Source organism: Podarcis muralis, chromosome 7 (genome assembly GCF_964188315.1).
Source record: "Podarcis muralis chromosome 7, rPodMur119.hap1.1, whole genome shotgun sequence".
Lineage (NCBI taxonomy): Eukaryota > Metazoa > Chordata > Lepidosauria > Squamata > Lacertidae > Podarcis > Podarcis muralis.
The window spans coordinates 33,940,418-33,956,709 of NC_135661.1; the positions used below are offsets into that span (position 1 = coordinate 33,940,418).

At 40.8% G+C, this 16,292-nt stretch overlaps 1 protein-coding gene across 11 annotated transcripts in view; it reads left to right on the forward strand.

Annotated features, from left to right (window-relative positions):
* The window catches only part of PHKB (phosphorylase kinase regulatory subunit beta), a 135,751-nt gene that overhangs the window by 88,981 nt on the left and 30,478 nt on the right, over positions 1–16,292 (forward strand). For all 11 annotated transcript variants that reach the window (XM_077931519.1, XM_077931513.1, XM_028740223.2 and 8 more), the window contains 7 exons: positions 5,288–5,343; positions 6,364–6,457; positions 8,727–8,810; positions 9,212–9,316; positions 10,723–10,805; positions 10,893–10,983; positions 16,104–16,165. In XM_077931519.1, coding sequence (XP_077787645.1) covers positions 5,288–5,343; positions 6,364–6,457; positions 8,727–8,810; positions 9,212–9,316; positions 10,723–10,805; positions 10,893–10,983; positions 16,104–16,165 — 575 coding nt within the window. The remainder of the gene's footprint in view (positions 1–5,287; positions 5,344–6,363; positions 6,458–8,726; positions 8,811–9,211; positions 9,317–10,722; positions 10,806–10,892; positions 10,984–16,103; positions 16,166–16,292) is intronic.

A 16,292-nucleotide genomic window follows, 5' to 3' on the forward strand; every position in this document is an offset into this window, starting at 1 on the left:
TTTCTTGGGGGACAGCTAGCTAAGGTGGTATAAAATTTGTCCGCGTTTGCAGTGTAGATGGAGCTTGAAACCACAGACAGTCTACACTGCCTGGTTCCATCCTCAGCAGGTCTGTTGCAGTATAAGATAACAACAAAGCTTTATTTTCAAGCCTGTATTAACACTTGTAATGCTGCTTAGATCATATTCTAATGTGGGCACAGTGGCTTATCTTAACTCATGTTCTAAAAACTTTGTCTCCGTGCTCTCTTTAAAGAATTCTTAATGTACTGAAAAAGATTCAGTTCTAATGAAAGTACCATGATTTACAAACAAAGCCTAATGAGCACAAATTATGCTTATATGGGGAACGAAAAACTCAAGATATTTTAGATACACACGCATACAAACAAACACAAATTCCCTTGAATGTTGTATAAAATTAGATGTGCCATGTTTAAGGATTCTGTCACTGTGATTGTAGATCTTTCTCCTTAGGACTCCTTGTGGGTTATGTGTCCACATTATCCTGAACAAGAAATAAGGCCTTGCTGAGTGATTTATAATGGATTGCCTGTAAATGCAGCATTATCTCTCTGGAGTGCTTTAGCAGTTATTACAGCTAAAGCTGAGCCACTAAAGCCTATAGAGGCCTCTAGAAGTCAGTGCAGCAAAGTGACAGGTTTTGAATGTGCTAGAACATCGACCAAGCACCGTTGGAAAACCACCCCAGCATAGAGCTGTGTCAACTCAACATTCATTCTGTACGTCTATTGAAATTATAGAGTTTCACAGTGCTTTAAAGACATTTTTCTCTGATACATCTGGGCTTGTGACATCATGTAAAGTCACCATAATGTCATTTGGGTTTAGAGAACTTGTGATCCTTCAGATATTGTTGGACTAAAAATTCCCACCACCCCTTACTATTGGCTGCGCTGGTTGGGGCTAATGGGAATTAGAGTGTAACAACATCTGGAGGACCACAGGTTCTCCATCCTGCACTATAGGAAATTGCTGTTAATCTCAAGTGGCTATTGACTGACAGAGCAAAGAAGGCATTTGTGCTGTGGCTTCTGATTTAGGGTTGCCACACACACACACACACACACACAGAGAGAGAGAGAGAGAGAGAGAGAGAGAGAGAGAGAGAGAGATCTGCATTTGCTAAGATCCGTCTTTCAGAAATTCCATCGGAGTTGTGGGTGGCATAAGTGTGTTTGCCTTCCTCTGTAGCAATTCCAAGGGAGGTATTTTTTGATGATAAGTTATATTTTGCTTGATTGTCAGCATTTGCTGGTTCAACGTCCTGCAGTAGGCAGAGGCCCTGGCCTTGAAAAACGTAAGAGTAAGCTGTGATCTTCTAAGCAGAGACATCTTGGGGCTCTTTACACCTGAAACAGTCCTGTGACTGGTGAAGTTTCTGTAAGTCATGCCCCCTAGAGAGTGGCTAAGAGCAGGGAGGCCTGATTAGGATTCGTCTCTGTCTGACTTGATTCTTCTGTTTTGGAGTAGATTAGATTCCATTTTTTTTGGTGAACCAAGTTTCATTCTGGGTCCACATAAGTTCCAAGTGGCTTTCCAGAAATGTCCCTAAACCTTCCTTCCTTCTTTCCTGTGGACACAACTATGTATGCCTAATCCAGTTTTTTTAAAAGTAATGAATAAGTCATGATGAATAAATATGCCTTTTTCAGATGTCTGATCTCTCACCGTCTTTATTTTTCAAAGAGTTGCTTTTGCTTTTGGTGTAATAATAAGAAGCAGCATTCCAGTTTTAAGCACCAAACAGAGTTGCTTGCAGAGTCCTCCCCACTTCCCAGACTGACTTTTCTCACAGCCAGGCACTCTAAAATAAAAATGACTGAAGCATCAAGTCACCTAGAGAAAAGATTGCAGCTCCTTGTTGATAAAGCACTTCATCAAGTGCAGCTATCCATGAAATCCTGCTCACTAGCAAAAAGATTTAAATGAGAAATAAAAGCAGCAGCCATTTATTATCAGGCAAAACCGCAACCAGATTTTTATTCTCGACAGTATTTGTCCATTAAACTTGTGTACCGAAATTCTTTTGCTTATATATATATATATTTCTTTGGGAAATAAAATGCAAAATATCAGACCAGAGCAGCTGCTTTTCTTGATTGCAAATAAGAATCTTCCTACTTCTCGCTATTTGTGAAAAACCTCCTCTCTCCCCTGCAACCCTGATTGTTATCTGAAGTACAAAATTCTTATCAAGGCCACCTTCCCAAATGACTATATTTGTCCTAACAGGAGAAAAAATACCACCAAAAACAAGGGCACACATTTAATTACATTTCCAGTTTTTGTGTCCCTACATTTCTCTATTTTTCTGAAAGCGGCACACACTTTGCCCCCCCCCCCCCCCGGAGTCTGGTGTAGTGAATAGCAACATCCAGAATCCCACTGTAAAGTCTGTTGTTGAGTGGTCATTAAAAAAATAGAGTAAAAGGCTTACAACCATGGTGTCATGCCAGGCAGATCAAAACTGAATCTCCTTAATAACAGCTGGAAATGGCCTACTGCAGAAGTCCACCAGTATCCGTGATTTTCCTGACTGCACTGTATGCTGTTTTGTCTGACACAGAGCTGCCTGACTGGAATTTAATCACCCCCAGTGTTCAGGTAGATGTGACTTCAGTATTCTGCTCTTGTATTCTCCCATCTCACAGACTGCAGCTGTTCCCTCGGAGTAGCTCTAAGTAGTTACACACCTAAATCCAGGGCCTTTATGAGCAAGGTTGTCAATTCATTTCTAGGCAAGAGGATTCCACGCCTTTAACAGCTACATGACAGGGTGATGCTCAGCTTCCTTGCAAGAGTCGTGGGCTAATGCAGAAACATGCAGAAAAAAACTAGCTTGCATATTCCTCAACAGTTACGTTCGGACCCATTAGAAGGGCAAACCTCACACCTTTTAGAGCCATGGAATTCGCAACATCTGCTATAGCAAGCTATCCCCAGGGAAACTGACTTTCTTAAAGCAGGGAGCTCTGGCTAACTTGCAACAGTGCACCCTGCATTTATTAAAAGAGAACAGCAGTGTTTGCATCCCACCGCATTACAAAAATGTACACCTCACTTCCAATCGGGCACCTCTGACCATGGAATGGATTACAGACATTTTTTCCAATGGTGTATGGCAACTATGATTTTCACCTAAAACAAACAGCAATCTGTGGTAAGCAGGTGTAGTGCAAGTGAAATGCATTGTGTATAGTTTTATTTATGTATTTATTTTGATTTAGAAAAATATATATACCACTTAAAAAAAACCCCACGTATCTAAGTAGTGTCATCACAGTAAGTTATAGCTAGCCAATGAAAAACCCTTCACGCTAAAAAAAAGGAAATTATTTTCTTTTCTCTTAAGCTTTTTTTTTATTGCCATCCAATTATTGATTTTTAACTTATACGGACAATTTATATGCCACTTATATTTAAACAGATCTCTAAGCAGTGTTACAGCATAGCAGAAGACATGTCAAAGAAAAAAACAAATACAAAAATACAGAGAATTTCTGTAAGACGCAGCTAAACTAAAGGACTCTCATTCGCATCAAAATAAGTAGTATTCATAAAAACCAGCTACAAAAATTCAAAGAGAGTTCACATAGTAAAACACGATCAACAGTTAAACAAAGTACCCTCTGTGAGGGGATAGAGGCTTTGTTCTGGCTTTTTCCGCATACCTTGCTCCACCTTCATAAGAATTTCTTCCAGAGGAAGAACTGTGAAGGGCGAGAGACATTGTCTGTCATCATGGAATGACCTGTGCTGCCCCACCTCCAGCCCAAGAAACCTGCAGAAGGGCATTACTGCCATGGGCATTATGTCTATGTGTATATTAAGGAGCTGAATGGAGTGAAATATTATGAGTCATGGGGGTGGAGAGAGAGTGTATGTGAATTCAGCAGTTTGTTTTCTGTTTTGCTTATTTCTGGTTGCTATTTTGTTAATGTTGTTAATATTTCATAGATTATGAATGATGTAATACTTTATGAATGCTATAATATATTATTCGTTGTAATTGTGCTGTTTTGCCTAGTTATTTTGTTAATAGCATTTTACTGTTATTGTTTTACTGATGATATATAATTGCTTTGCTGATGATTTGTTAATTCATCTATATGATTTATGCTATATATGTGATGATCTGTTATGTTCTATAATGTTATTTTTTGTTTTGTTTTTGTAAGTCACTTTGCAGTTCATTTAATAATAAGAATAAGAATTTTATTATTTATACACTGCCCAGCCGCTCTGGGCAGCTTCCAGCAGAATATAATAATATAATAAAACATCAAATGTTTAAAACTTCCTAATACAGGGCTACCTTCTAACATTGTGTAGTTCTTTATCTCCTTGACATCTGATGAGAGGGCATTACACAAGAATGAAAAGTGGCATGGAAATATAATAAATAAAATAAAACCAAACCTCTATAAACATCTGGAAATACAATATTACATGTGAGAATAAACTAAAGGATCAGTTTCTAGGCAGCTTGCGGGCCACAGGTTGGGGACCCCTGTAATAAGGTTTCTTTAACTTGTGTTATTTAAGAATATGGAGAGGGAAACTTAAATAATTACTGATATAACCTATTTGCACACATGCCTCACCTCAGAGATTGGCATATGCTCCGATGTAGAAATGGACACTCAACCATATTTGTTCATTCCTTTGTAGAGATCTGATCTGTGTACTCCAAGGAATGCGCAGGGGGGTCATCGCGCTCCCATCTTAGGTAGAGGAGCGCCATATATACTGTCATTGTACATTTTTTGCTATGAGGAGTGTGTGCAGCAGATGAAAGCATCATTGGTGCTGGAAAATCACCAATAGACTTGCAGTTCTTGGCAAAATACATGAAGGTTTTGTTTTGTTTTGTTAATGATGCAAGGTATGCCTAATAAATCAAATGCTGTTGATTCTCTCCCCTCCCTTCGCTTTTGATGCAAAAATAGTAAAAAATAAATAAATGAAGGAACCTGTCCTTAACATCCCACTATTGCATCACTCAAAAGTGCATTGACAATTCAGCTCCTCAGGTGGCATTGAGATTTATGTGTGCTACCTCCCTGGTGCTCCATTTCCCTGTCTGCACCGTCAAATTGATTAGTGGGCAATAAAGAGCGAGGGAAAGCAGCAATGCGGCCAGACGATGTCAATCATATTAATGAATGGTTATTGTTCATGTTGTCCTTGTATCTCATTGTGGCTCACAATCAGCCAACACATTCCACCAATAAAAACGTTGGTTTTACTCTTGCGTTTTAAGGGTCCTCTCGAAAATGACCTGGTGGTCCAAGTCGCGTTGATTGCTGAAAGCCAACGGTAAGCCATTCAGATAAGTGATCTGAGCCTCAGTGCTTGGATTTGAATGCATTATTTGGAGACTTGTTTGTCTGAACCGGAAACTTTGTGATTTGAGACTTAGAAATGTTTTGATGGACTACATGGGATTGTGAATGCTCAAGCCTCAGAGCTGTTTTCGGGCAAAACAGTGTGCAGTATTCTTATAAGAACAATCTGCAGACTATTGGGCAGTATGAATCCCCTGGACTGACCAGACTTGGTATACATATTAGGAACATGGCTTGGTGCCTTTTCTTGTTCAAAAGAGCAGCAATTTCTGTGTGCTGAATTTCAGGATCCAGCTCAAATCTCCTGTTCTAATGCTGAGTCCCCAACGTGCCCTGAGACGCCCAACTCTCTAATGGTCCCTGTCTCACCTGTTTGCTAATTTAAAAAAAATTTTTTTTTGCTTTCTGCTGGTGTGATGCAGGGGTGCCTAAGTTTTTTTCAGGGGAGGAGCTGTTTGCCTCTGTTTCACTTGTTCTGATTGGATGGAGTTGTTTTGCTTGTTGGGGGTTAGTGCTGAGGATTCCCAGTTTTTCTTCTGTGAAATGGGTAGTTTGTGATGCCCACAACTGTTTATTAGATTTCCAAATGTGTCCTTGGGCTCATTTTTTTTTTGTAGACAACCCTCCCCGACTCCAGTTAAGTTCCCCAGCTCCAGGAAATGATGGATTTTGGTAGCAACTATCCCATGTGGTCCCAGCTTGGCTCTAGTAGCCTTTGATAGTTTAATTCTTTAAGGAGACATTTTGAGAAATAGGTATTGCCAAACACACATTTGCTGGCTTGCTGGCTTTAGCACATGTTCTGACACACTAAGACATCCTATTTCTAACAGTCTCATCACAGTCTTACAGCCTCTGTGGGGTGGATTGCATTCTAGGTGTGAAATCCAGTATTTCTTTTAAAGCCAGTTGCTACCAAGATCCATATTTAATAGGAGGCTCCAGTTCTGCTGCATTTGAATTCCTTGTGATTTCCGTTTTTTTAAAAAAGCTTGCAGGTTTTCTTGAACACATACGGAATCCAGACACAGACTCCTCAGCAGGTTGAGCCCATCCAGATATGGCCACAACAGGAGCTTGTGAAAGTAAGACATTGTTTTCAACATTATAGGTAGACCTCTTGTTTCTTTGCTTACTAAATATGCTTCCTATGCTGTGATGAATCATCTGGTGTCTGTTCCATTCCAGCGATACCTGAAACTCTCCGAAATATGTCCGTTGTTGTTCAGTAAACACACACTTAATTACAAAACTGGGAATAACTTTAGAAATAAGGTGGGAATGAATCATGGCGAGATGCAGTAGATGATGTACTTTCTTTGGTATCTAGGAAATCTCTAATATGTGTTCAGTACTTGTACTTAAGAGCAAGAAATGCTCCTGGTGCTGTTGTAATCTCAAGTTCAATGTATTGAATAATGTTATTCAGGTAATCTTCGTTGAATAATGAAGCGTTCTTATCAATATTGTTTGTCCATAAGTTTCATAATGGTGATGATAAAGCTTCACTATTCAGTAATGGACAGGATTTTTATTTTAAGGGGGGGTGGGGCGCACAAAAAATTCTTTCTTCTGTCTGGTATCTTCCAAGTTTCATTCTAACCACTCTTAAAAAGACAAGGAGCCACTCTCTCCGAAATCCTTTCCTGTGCTCACTTTTCTTTCCAAGTAGCTCCACACCCTCCTAGTGGGAAAGAGGGTGTTCTTTCCCTAGATATTCTGTAACAAGATGACCTTTAATTTCTAAAAAGGTCACTCTGCTGCAGAACCATTGACCATGCTCCCTGTAGTCTACTTGGCTCAGAAAGCAGCAGATGGATTGCCTTGGCAAGGGCCCTAAGAGTTAATGTGTTCAGTGAAGCTATCTTGTGTGCAAAAAGTACTAACTGGTGAATTTTTTTTTTTTATTTTTTTTGGGTGTTCCAGATCATTTCCCTCTCCTGTTCACATTCACTTGTCATCTCTTCTCTCAGAGACCATAAATATCCTCTTTTAGCCTGAAGGAGCATCTAATCGTAAGACCTAAGGATTAGTCATTCCAGAAACCACACCGACCCATCCCAGCTAAGACCCTGCTTCCCAAGCTAAGGGGGCTGCTATTTACCCCAGCAGCTGCTTGAAATATATGTCAACGATTTATGTATATATTCAACCATTTATACATCTATTCAACCAGTGCTCCTTTTTTGGTAAAAGAAATGAGGTGTTGGTACTCATATAGTGATAAAAGTGCCGAGAGTGCAAAAAAGAGAGAGGTGCTGGTACTCCATATTGATGAGTACCACACACACACACACACACACACACACACACACAATTCAGTGAGTGTTTAACTTATCAAGGCTTTACTTCTATTTAAATGAATGGGACATTTATTTATTTATTTATTTGTTAGTTTGTTTTTAGTTTAAATTGTTGGTCGCTTTTCACCAAGGACACTCAAATATATAAACAATGTATCCACAAACAAACACATTAAAATTGTCCTAAGAGAAAACGAAGACAAATCTAGAAGACAGTATTATTTTAAAAAGACAGAATTAAAACATCCTACCTGCTCAAGGCAGCCACAGATAATTAAAAGCCAAAGGCCTGTTGAAAAAGAAATGATTTTGCCTGGCGCATAAAAATATGTAATTCTGGCCCAAGGCAAGCCTCTCCATGGTGGGGGTGGGGGCATTCCACAAGTGGGAAGCCACCACTGAAAAGGCTGGGCTCTTTTCAAACCCCAACAACTTATCAAATTCAGGTAGGGAAAACGGCATCTTACCTGCATCATTTGGTTGTTACTTCAATCCCTTAAGAATACCCTTTACATTTCTTTGTATACAATGGCAACACACACACATGTGCACAGACACATGTATTACAGATCCGTATAGGGGCTCATTGCACCTGGGAGTAAATTTTCCATCAGGGATTAATTCTGCTGCAAGCTGACTTTATCTTAACAGCACAAACCTGCAACAGTGATTTCTTATTTTTAAAGTTATTTTAGGAAAACCAAACCCTGTTACGCTATAAGGGTCCATTGGACCCCTTCCTTTAGTTCCTATGAGTCCACCTGTGCAACTCTTCTGGTTTCCCCCCCTGGGCCTCTTGAAAGCCCATTGAGGAATTTAAGTTAACATTGTATGGCCCAGTATTCCCCAGTATTTTTTATGTTAGACTGTATTTTTGGACTATTATATCAGTAAAAAGTATTTATGTTTAATTGGAGCCAGTTTGAAATCTTTTATTTCTAGCTAGAACTTTAAAAAGGCCTGTTGGATTCCAGTAGCAAATAAATACTGCCAAACAGCATGCAAGCTGTGTTTCGTGCATTAGACTTTGTGCATTGTGATGTTTTTACAGGCTTACTTCCATTTGGGGGTCAATGACAAACTGGGACTCTCGGGAAGACCTGACCGACCAGTAGGCTGCCTTGGAACATCAAAGGTCCGTGCAAGAAATGGCTCTTCTGCATGCTTTCGTTAATGTGAATAATGAAGGAGGTCTGCGTGTAAATATTGGAGGACAATTGAATTATCCTCTAAACTCTGAAAGCAATTCACATGGCTCAAGTTTACCAAAGGCTTTGCCCAGATTCTTTAAGGAAAAGTCACCTCTGTGGTTACTTGCCTGAAAATTTTCATGCATATGATAAAGTCAGGCACTTGTCTATGAAAGTTTATGCCACACTCAAAATGGAGATGAAAGCTTCCTTCATTTGCATGATTTGTCTTAGTGCCGAGTTTTAATTATAAAACAGAATATGGATTTTTTCTTCTTCATAAGATTTGGTTAACAGCATCCTATATACAGTATTAAAGGAAATGTTTGTTTTTCCCTTTCGGTAGATTTATCGAATCCTTGGCAAGACTGTTGTTTGCTACCCAATAATCTTTGATCTAAGTGATTTCTTCATGTCTCAGGATGTGATGATGCTGATTGATGACATTAAGGTAGGTGTAAATGTGCACATGTAAAACCTGGTGCCCATTAAATGTTTTACATTTTAAAACTTAAGCAATGGCTCATTAGGCTGCAATCCTCATAAGGAGGGAACACAGTTTACATTTTGAGGCTACAACTCCATGTTTGCTTACTTGAAACTAAGCCTCACTGTCTTAATTCTGGGGAAGCCAGAATTGGGGGTGCACAGATCTCATGTTCACAGCACAGTGAATGTTGCTGCATTTGGAGTTGCACAAGAACTTCAGTGGGGTTTGCATGCCTTTCCCTACACAGATGTAGAACACTTCCAACATTTCAAATGACACATCTAGGGCAAACATGAAGGCAGAGGATAGACAGCCTTGAGAAAAGAGGTATAATAGAATATTAAAGGGCAACTACAGCAGTCATTGGGACACGGGTTAAACCACTGAGCCTAGGGCTTGCCGATCAGAAGGTTGGTGGTTCGAATCCCCGTGACGGGGTGAGCTCCAGTTGCTCGGTCCCTGCTCCTGCCAACCTAGCAGTTCGAAAGCAGGTCAAAGTGCAAGTAGATAAATAGGTACCCCTCCGGCAGGAAGGTAAACATTGTTTCCGTGTGCTGCTCTGGTTCACCAGAAGCGGCTTAGTAATGCTGGCCACGTGACCTGGAAGCTGTTCGCCGGCTCCCTCGGCCAATAAAGTGAGATGAGCGCCACAACCCCAGAGTTGGCCACGACTGGACCTAATGGTCAGGGGTCCCGTTACAGCTTTACAGCAGTCATTGGAAAGTATTGCAGAGTAGTCACCCACTATCACCCACTTTGTGAAATTCAGAATTATTTGCAGTGTTCTATGCTATGAGAGAGAAGGCTGGACACCATATGGGGATGGTGGATATTAAATTAATTGAAGTTGGTAACAACACATGCTTGCATAGGTGGGCGTCAGAGTCATACATTCATGGATAGGTAGAAGTGTGACTGATGCAACAAGGGGGCAGTTACAGAAAACTGGTCACCTGTTAAAAGAGACCTTTCTTGGCTGGGCCATGGGGAGAGACAGCAGTTGAAATGCTGCTCTTCAATGAGAGATTTTGTTGACTCCCAATCAGCATCTCATAAGGGCTGTTCTGGGAACTTCGGAACAACATGCACCAAATGTCATTTCTCTGTTCGTTTCCTTTTGGTCCTTGGGCTTTTGAATGGCTTGATCTGGCAATTTGCATGTAGTGAAACCCTCTGTGTTGCAAAATCATTTGCAATAATCCCCACACTGGGTCAGTTCAGAAATGCTTTTATGATTTTTAAATAAATAAATAAAATAAATGAAATCTTCCTGACCTGACATTTCATGAGTTTCCTGTAGTTGAAGTGTTCTAGTTGCACCATTCTGCTCCCTCCTCTCATTTATTGTTATTCTTGTATTTACGCAGAATGCCTTGCAGTTCATTAAACAGTACTGGAAAATGCATGGCCGCCCCCTGTTCCTTGTGCTTATTCGGGAGGACAATATAAGGTAAGCCCTCAACAGATGCAAAAACTCCTATCACTTTTAGATGGTTCAAGTTTGCCCTATTGATGCATTTCATTTCCCAACTCTTAGGGGAAGCAGATTCAATCCGATACTTGACATGCTGGCCAGTTTCAAGAAGGGAGTTGTTGGTGGAGTAAAGGTTCATGTTGACAGGCTACAGGTAAGCTGGCCTTTTTGTACATGCAACTATGTAGCCTTTGCAAATGAAATTTGATTGCTGCTGTTTTTGGAAACCAGACGAGCCGTTTCTCATTGCTCATCCTGCCCTGAAATACAGAGAGACAGAAAGTACAGTAGTTTAGGTGGTCCTGTTGGTTTTAATTATCTTTATTTTGTTCCTGCTGGGATAAAATCTTACAGTAATATGTGTGGCTCATACGTGTGCATGCTTTATTATTTCCAGACATCAGGGGAATTTGCATCCATTCTTTTTTATTTAGTAATCTTTTATCTGATTAAAAGCCATACTATCATATGGGACTTTTCTCAGTCCTATGCTACAAAGTGTGTTATTCTTTTAAAGCGGGGCTAATTCAAAGTCCTCAGAGGACTCTTGTTCTCCTTCCCCCATTGCCTTTCCATGTAGATTTACTTAATAATTAATAAGCATTTTAGAAGAATGTTTTATTTCTTTGACGGTTGTTGCTGTTTATGTAGTGTGTTTATTCATGGTGGGTATTAACTTTAAAAAATGGGCTAATTTTTAATCAAGATCTGCTTTATGCTTTCATCTCTATGTACAAGTTCTTGAAGGTGACCTCAGCTTCATTGCACTGTACTGTATTTTTAAAAAAACATCTTCAAGAAAGCATGACTATAAGTTGGACATAATCAGTTATATGATGGTATGCTGTTGTAGAAACTGCCTTGCCTCTCCACCTTGTGCTTCACTGCACAAGGTGTGCCTGTCGAATTGGCTTTGACAGTTAGGTGCCGGCTCTATAGTTTCCAGGGTTCCTGTGCATGTGCAGAGCCCTGTCCCATTCTTTCAAGTCTGGCTCCTCTGCCCCACCCACCCTTTGACCCACCTACTCACTTCTGCTGATCAGGGACCCAACACAGGTGCCCATTTCAGGGAACTTTGAGGGCCCTTTCTCATTTTCTGAAGAAACACAGGGCTTACCCACACTCACCTTTACTCTTTCCAGCTAGAGATCCATGCTCCAATGCTCTGTGCTGGAGCATAGTGTGTGTGTGTGTGTGTGTGTGTGTGTGTGTGTGTTTCTTTGTTAGTTTTGGCCCCAAGTTTTCCCCAAGAAAACCCATTCTTTGAAGCTGAATGGGAGCAAACATCAGTTCAGGTTTTCTATGGGGGGAAAGTGTGGTTCGGCGGTGCTGTATTTCTATTCCTTGCCTTTTGAAACTACTAGTGCTTAGATCTGCTGATGTGTGTGTTTTGGGGGGGTTGTTTGCAGAACTCTCAGCAATTAAGAGTTTGGGATTGGTTGCTGGAGTCACACTGGCATGATCAACTTGATCTTTGTACACTAAATTTCTCAAGTTTTAATCATGCTGCATTTCCTTTTGCTAATCATTAATTTCCTAAATTAATCTTGTGTCGTGTCTTGGATATCGTCCATTTCATTAAAACGAGGAGAGAAAACTGAAATACTGAGATTGTGAAATGCCGATAATGCATTATCTATTAAAGGGAATATATACTGCACGTTCATAATTTACTTCCAGCTTTTGCATTTGTATGCATATATATATATATATATATATATATATATATATATATATATGCTTTTAGATGTTAATTCATGGGAAAGCTGCATAATCTTAGCTTGCAATATTTGCATAACAATATTTCCATCCGTTTCAGCTGCAAAATTTATAAGGTTCCCTGTCTTAGCCATAATTTTCACATTTGCAGCCTGTAATTTGTGCTCAAGGGGAATGCGCAAGTTAAACAGAAAAAAGCAGCATCGGCATTAAACAAAATCCCCAACCAAACCACCGTGTCTTTGCATTCCATTCAGTATCCTATTGTGGTGGCATTGCTATCAAAATATTTTTTCTTACATAAGTTTCACTGTACCTGAATCTGTTTCCTTTCCTTCACTACTTTGAAACCCTTTTTAACAGAAAGACCTTAAAAACAGGTTTAATTGGAAATATCCCCCTGTCAAAAAGTTATGTGACTACTTGATGAATTAATAGCAAATAGTATGGGTGCCTAATAAAATATTGATAGCATAAAGTGTAGCATTGTTCTCCAATAGCACATAAATATTTGTGCAGAGAATTCAGCTGGCAGGGTTAGGGAGAAGGAAAAAAAGAGAGGAAAGCCTAATAAAGTCTTAGATGTATGCTGTATGTATCTGTAGCACAGCATGTTGTTAGAAGAAGACTAGGATAATTAAATACGGAGGTATTTTTCTAAAGGCATCTGGAGGTCAGTTAGCATCCAGGATACTGTCTCCTCTTGGCTTGGACTCAAAATAAAAATCCTAACTGCTAAGAGGAAGGGATCTGGCCTTCCTGCCTTTGTGTAGGAAACAATATCTTTGTGAGCCCCCTTTTGGAGATATAGGTCATGTCTGTACCATACAGCCCTCACCAGATCTTGCTGACCACAGGATGCCTTGGATTTGGATGTTTTGGAGCTGGAGTGGCCATCAGCTCTGATGTAGGCGTTCCCTCCCTTTTCTCTGATTCAGAAGTCATCTTTGTGGCTCTGTATTGGCCAAGGAGGTCCTAGTTTCTGGACCTGATGAACATATCAGTCTGGAAATTGTAACACCTTCCAGTGGAAGAGAACATCGTTCAGGGCCCAACAACGCATTTTTGGCCAAATCTCCTCCATCTGATATCCTGGAGGCTGAGATGCTCTGGCTAACCCAGAAGTATTTACCTGGGAAGTTACTGTACTCTGTTTTCCTCTCAGAGGAAACAAGATGCGTAGCACTAATTTGAAAGCTTTATTTGTTCTGGAGTGCCTGGTCCAAGGTGTAACTCCATATCAATGGATGCAAAGGACATGCTGGGCTCCCTTCAGGCCAAGTTGCATAAGGTACTAAGATTCAATACTTTTAAAAAGGCAGGTGGCTGCTCTTGGTAGGATTTCTTAGAGTGCTGAGACTTTCCCCCCTCAAACAGCTTCAATTCCCAGAGTTCCATGGGCAGAGGGATTGATTGTTACATCACTTTGTAGATTGTAGCTTTGTGAGGGGAATAGGGGTCTCCAAACAACTCTCAGGACCCTCAGCAGACTACATTTCCCAGAATTTTCTTTTGGAAAGTCATTGAGGTTAATGTGATATAAAAGTCCTTTAAAAGTATAGTGTGCCTGTGACCTGAGGGGCTTTTCTGTTTTTGTTTTTGTCTTTGTCTTTTAACTTCTCCCCTGCAGAAACCTAGTCCCTAGTTTCAATCTGAAAAGAGCACATCAATCCATTGCCAAACTTCCTTGCTCCATGAGTAAAGTAAGCGAGCAGTGGGTAGATGCTGCACAGATCTTTCCTGCCTCCCCCATTCTCCCCCATCCACTCCCAAGATACATCCAGAATGGGCTATTCATAGCCCTCCCTTACTATATGAGAAGGAATACAACGCCATGAGCAATAGCATTAACACATTTTTAAGGACCTCTGAGTTAAAGGACAACTTCACTACCCTGTGACCTGTAAGTGCTCTGAAAGACTGCTTGGGCAATATGTGATTTATGGCCACATGCTGAGAGGCAAAAATCCAGGAAGACTTGTTTCTTGGGGGAACCAACTGCAGTGGCAGCAATGCAGGGCCCTTCAGGGATGCATATCCTATTTCCGAGAATATAATCCAAGTAATCTGCTACTAAAGAATTTGTTTGCATCATGTACTGGAGTGCTTCTAGAAGGCTCTGTGCATTCCTAACTTCTTTAATATGCTTTAACCGGCTTCAGTGACTCCTTGGTCTGTGCCCAGAATGAGTCAACAAAGCAGAATCATACCTCAGTTTGGGATGTCAAAGACCACAATTTTAATGCAAAAGTACCAACATCCAAAATAGTTAGGCACCCCAAAGGCAGGGACAGGAGGATATAGCATATGCTGGTTGTGATGGGGTGAGCTCCCGTTGCTCGGTCCCTGCTCCTGCCAACTTAGCAGTTCGAAAGCACATCAAAGTGCAAGTAGATAAATAGGTACCGCTGTGGCAGGAAGGTAAATGGCGTTTCCATGTGCTGCTCTGGTTCGCCAGAAGTGGCCTAGTCATGCTGGCCACATGACCTGGAAGCTGTACGCCGGCTCCCTCGGCCAGTAAAGCGAGATGAGCGCCGCAACCCCAGAGTCGGTCATGACTGGACCTAATGGTCAGGGGTCCCTTTACCTTTACCAACATTCAAAATAGTTAGGCACCCCCAAGGCAGGGACAGGAGGATATAGCATATACTGTAGGTTGCACTAGTGCCACTCACCTGTTGGCTGGTTCACCAGGGAAGATGCCAATGCAGGTTGAGCTTTGCGCTCTTTTTTCCAGCCTCTTGGGGACATAGTTCTAAGCCCCCTCTCCAATTACATCACCAATTTGGGCCCCTTAGCCTTATTAAGAAGATCCCCACCCCACCCCTTTGTTGCTCACAAATTCTCCTTGCCACTTACCTCCTAAAAGCCCTGCTCCAAATCACCCTTGCTTGGAAAATTGCAGCTGATAAACAGTGTGCAATAAGTGACCCTAAGCAAGACCAGCATGGAGCAAGGCAGGTGTGCCCATACTTCCAAGGTTAGTGAGCATGGGTAGCAAGAAAGTCTTCCTTGCCTTGTTCATTTGTTCATTATATTTCTATACAGCGCTTTATCAGAAGATCAGTATAAAAATTAAACATATATAACACAGTAACAAACAAAACAATAACATACAAGACACATGTCATTAACCTGTGTTCAACCCACATCCACAATGGTGTGTAGTGTTAATGTATTTGCTGATCCCAAGAGCGGACAGGACTGGAAGCTGGAGAATAAGTGATGGTGCTGCTGGCCACTCCTTGTTATCTAGTGGACATGAGCTGGGTCATTCCCAGTCAGGTCTGTCCTAATTCATTCCCCTGCTGATGCCACTTGCAACATCCGGGAACATAAAACTGCAGTTCTCTAGTCTCACCTGGAACAACCTGGCACCATGCCTGAAGATGGGAATATTCATTAGCATATATATTTTTAAAGCTTTAGTTGGAGGGAATAGCTTCTATATATCTCACTTAGTTAAGTCTTTCTAGATCATCCTATACGAGGGCAGTGTAATGTCTTTGCTAACTTTTATTATTACTCTCCTATTCCCTTTCTTCTCCATTACAGACAATAATTTCTGGAGCAGTCGTTGAACAACTGGATTTCTTAAGAATAAGTGACACAGAAGAGTATGTATGCTTGAAATCAAATTACAGTAGGACATTAACCTATAGCATCCCAAAGCCCCCTCACTAGATTCCCCACCACCACCACCAAATCAAATTACAAAGATTGATAGTTAAAATGTTTCACTGG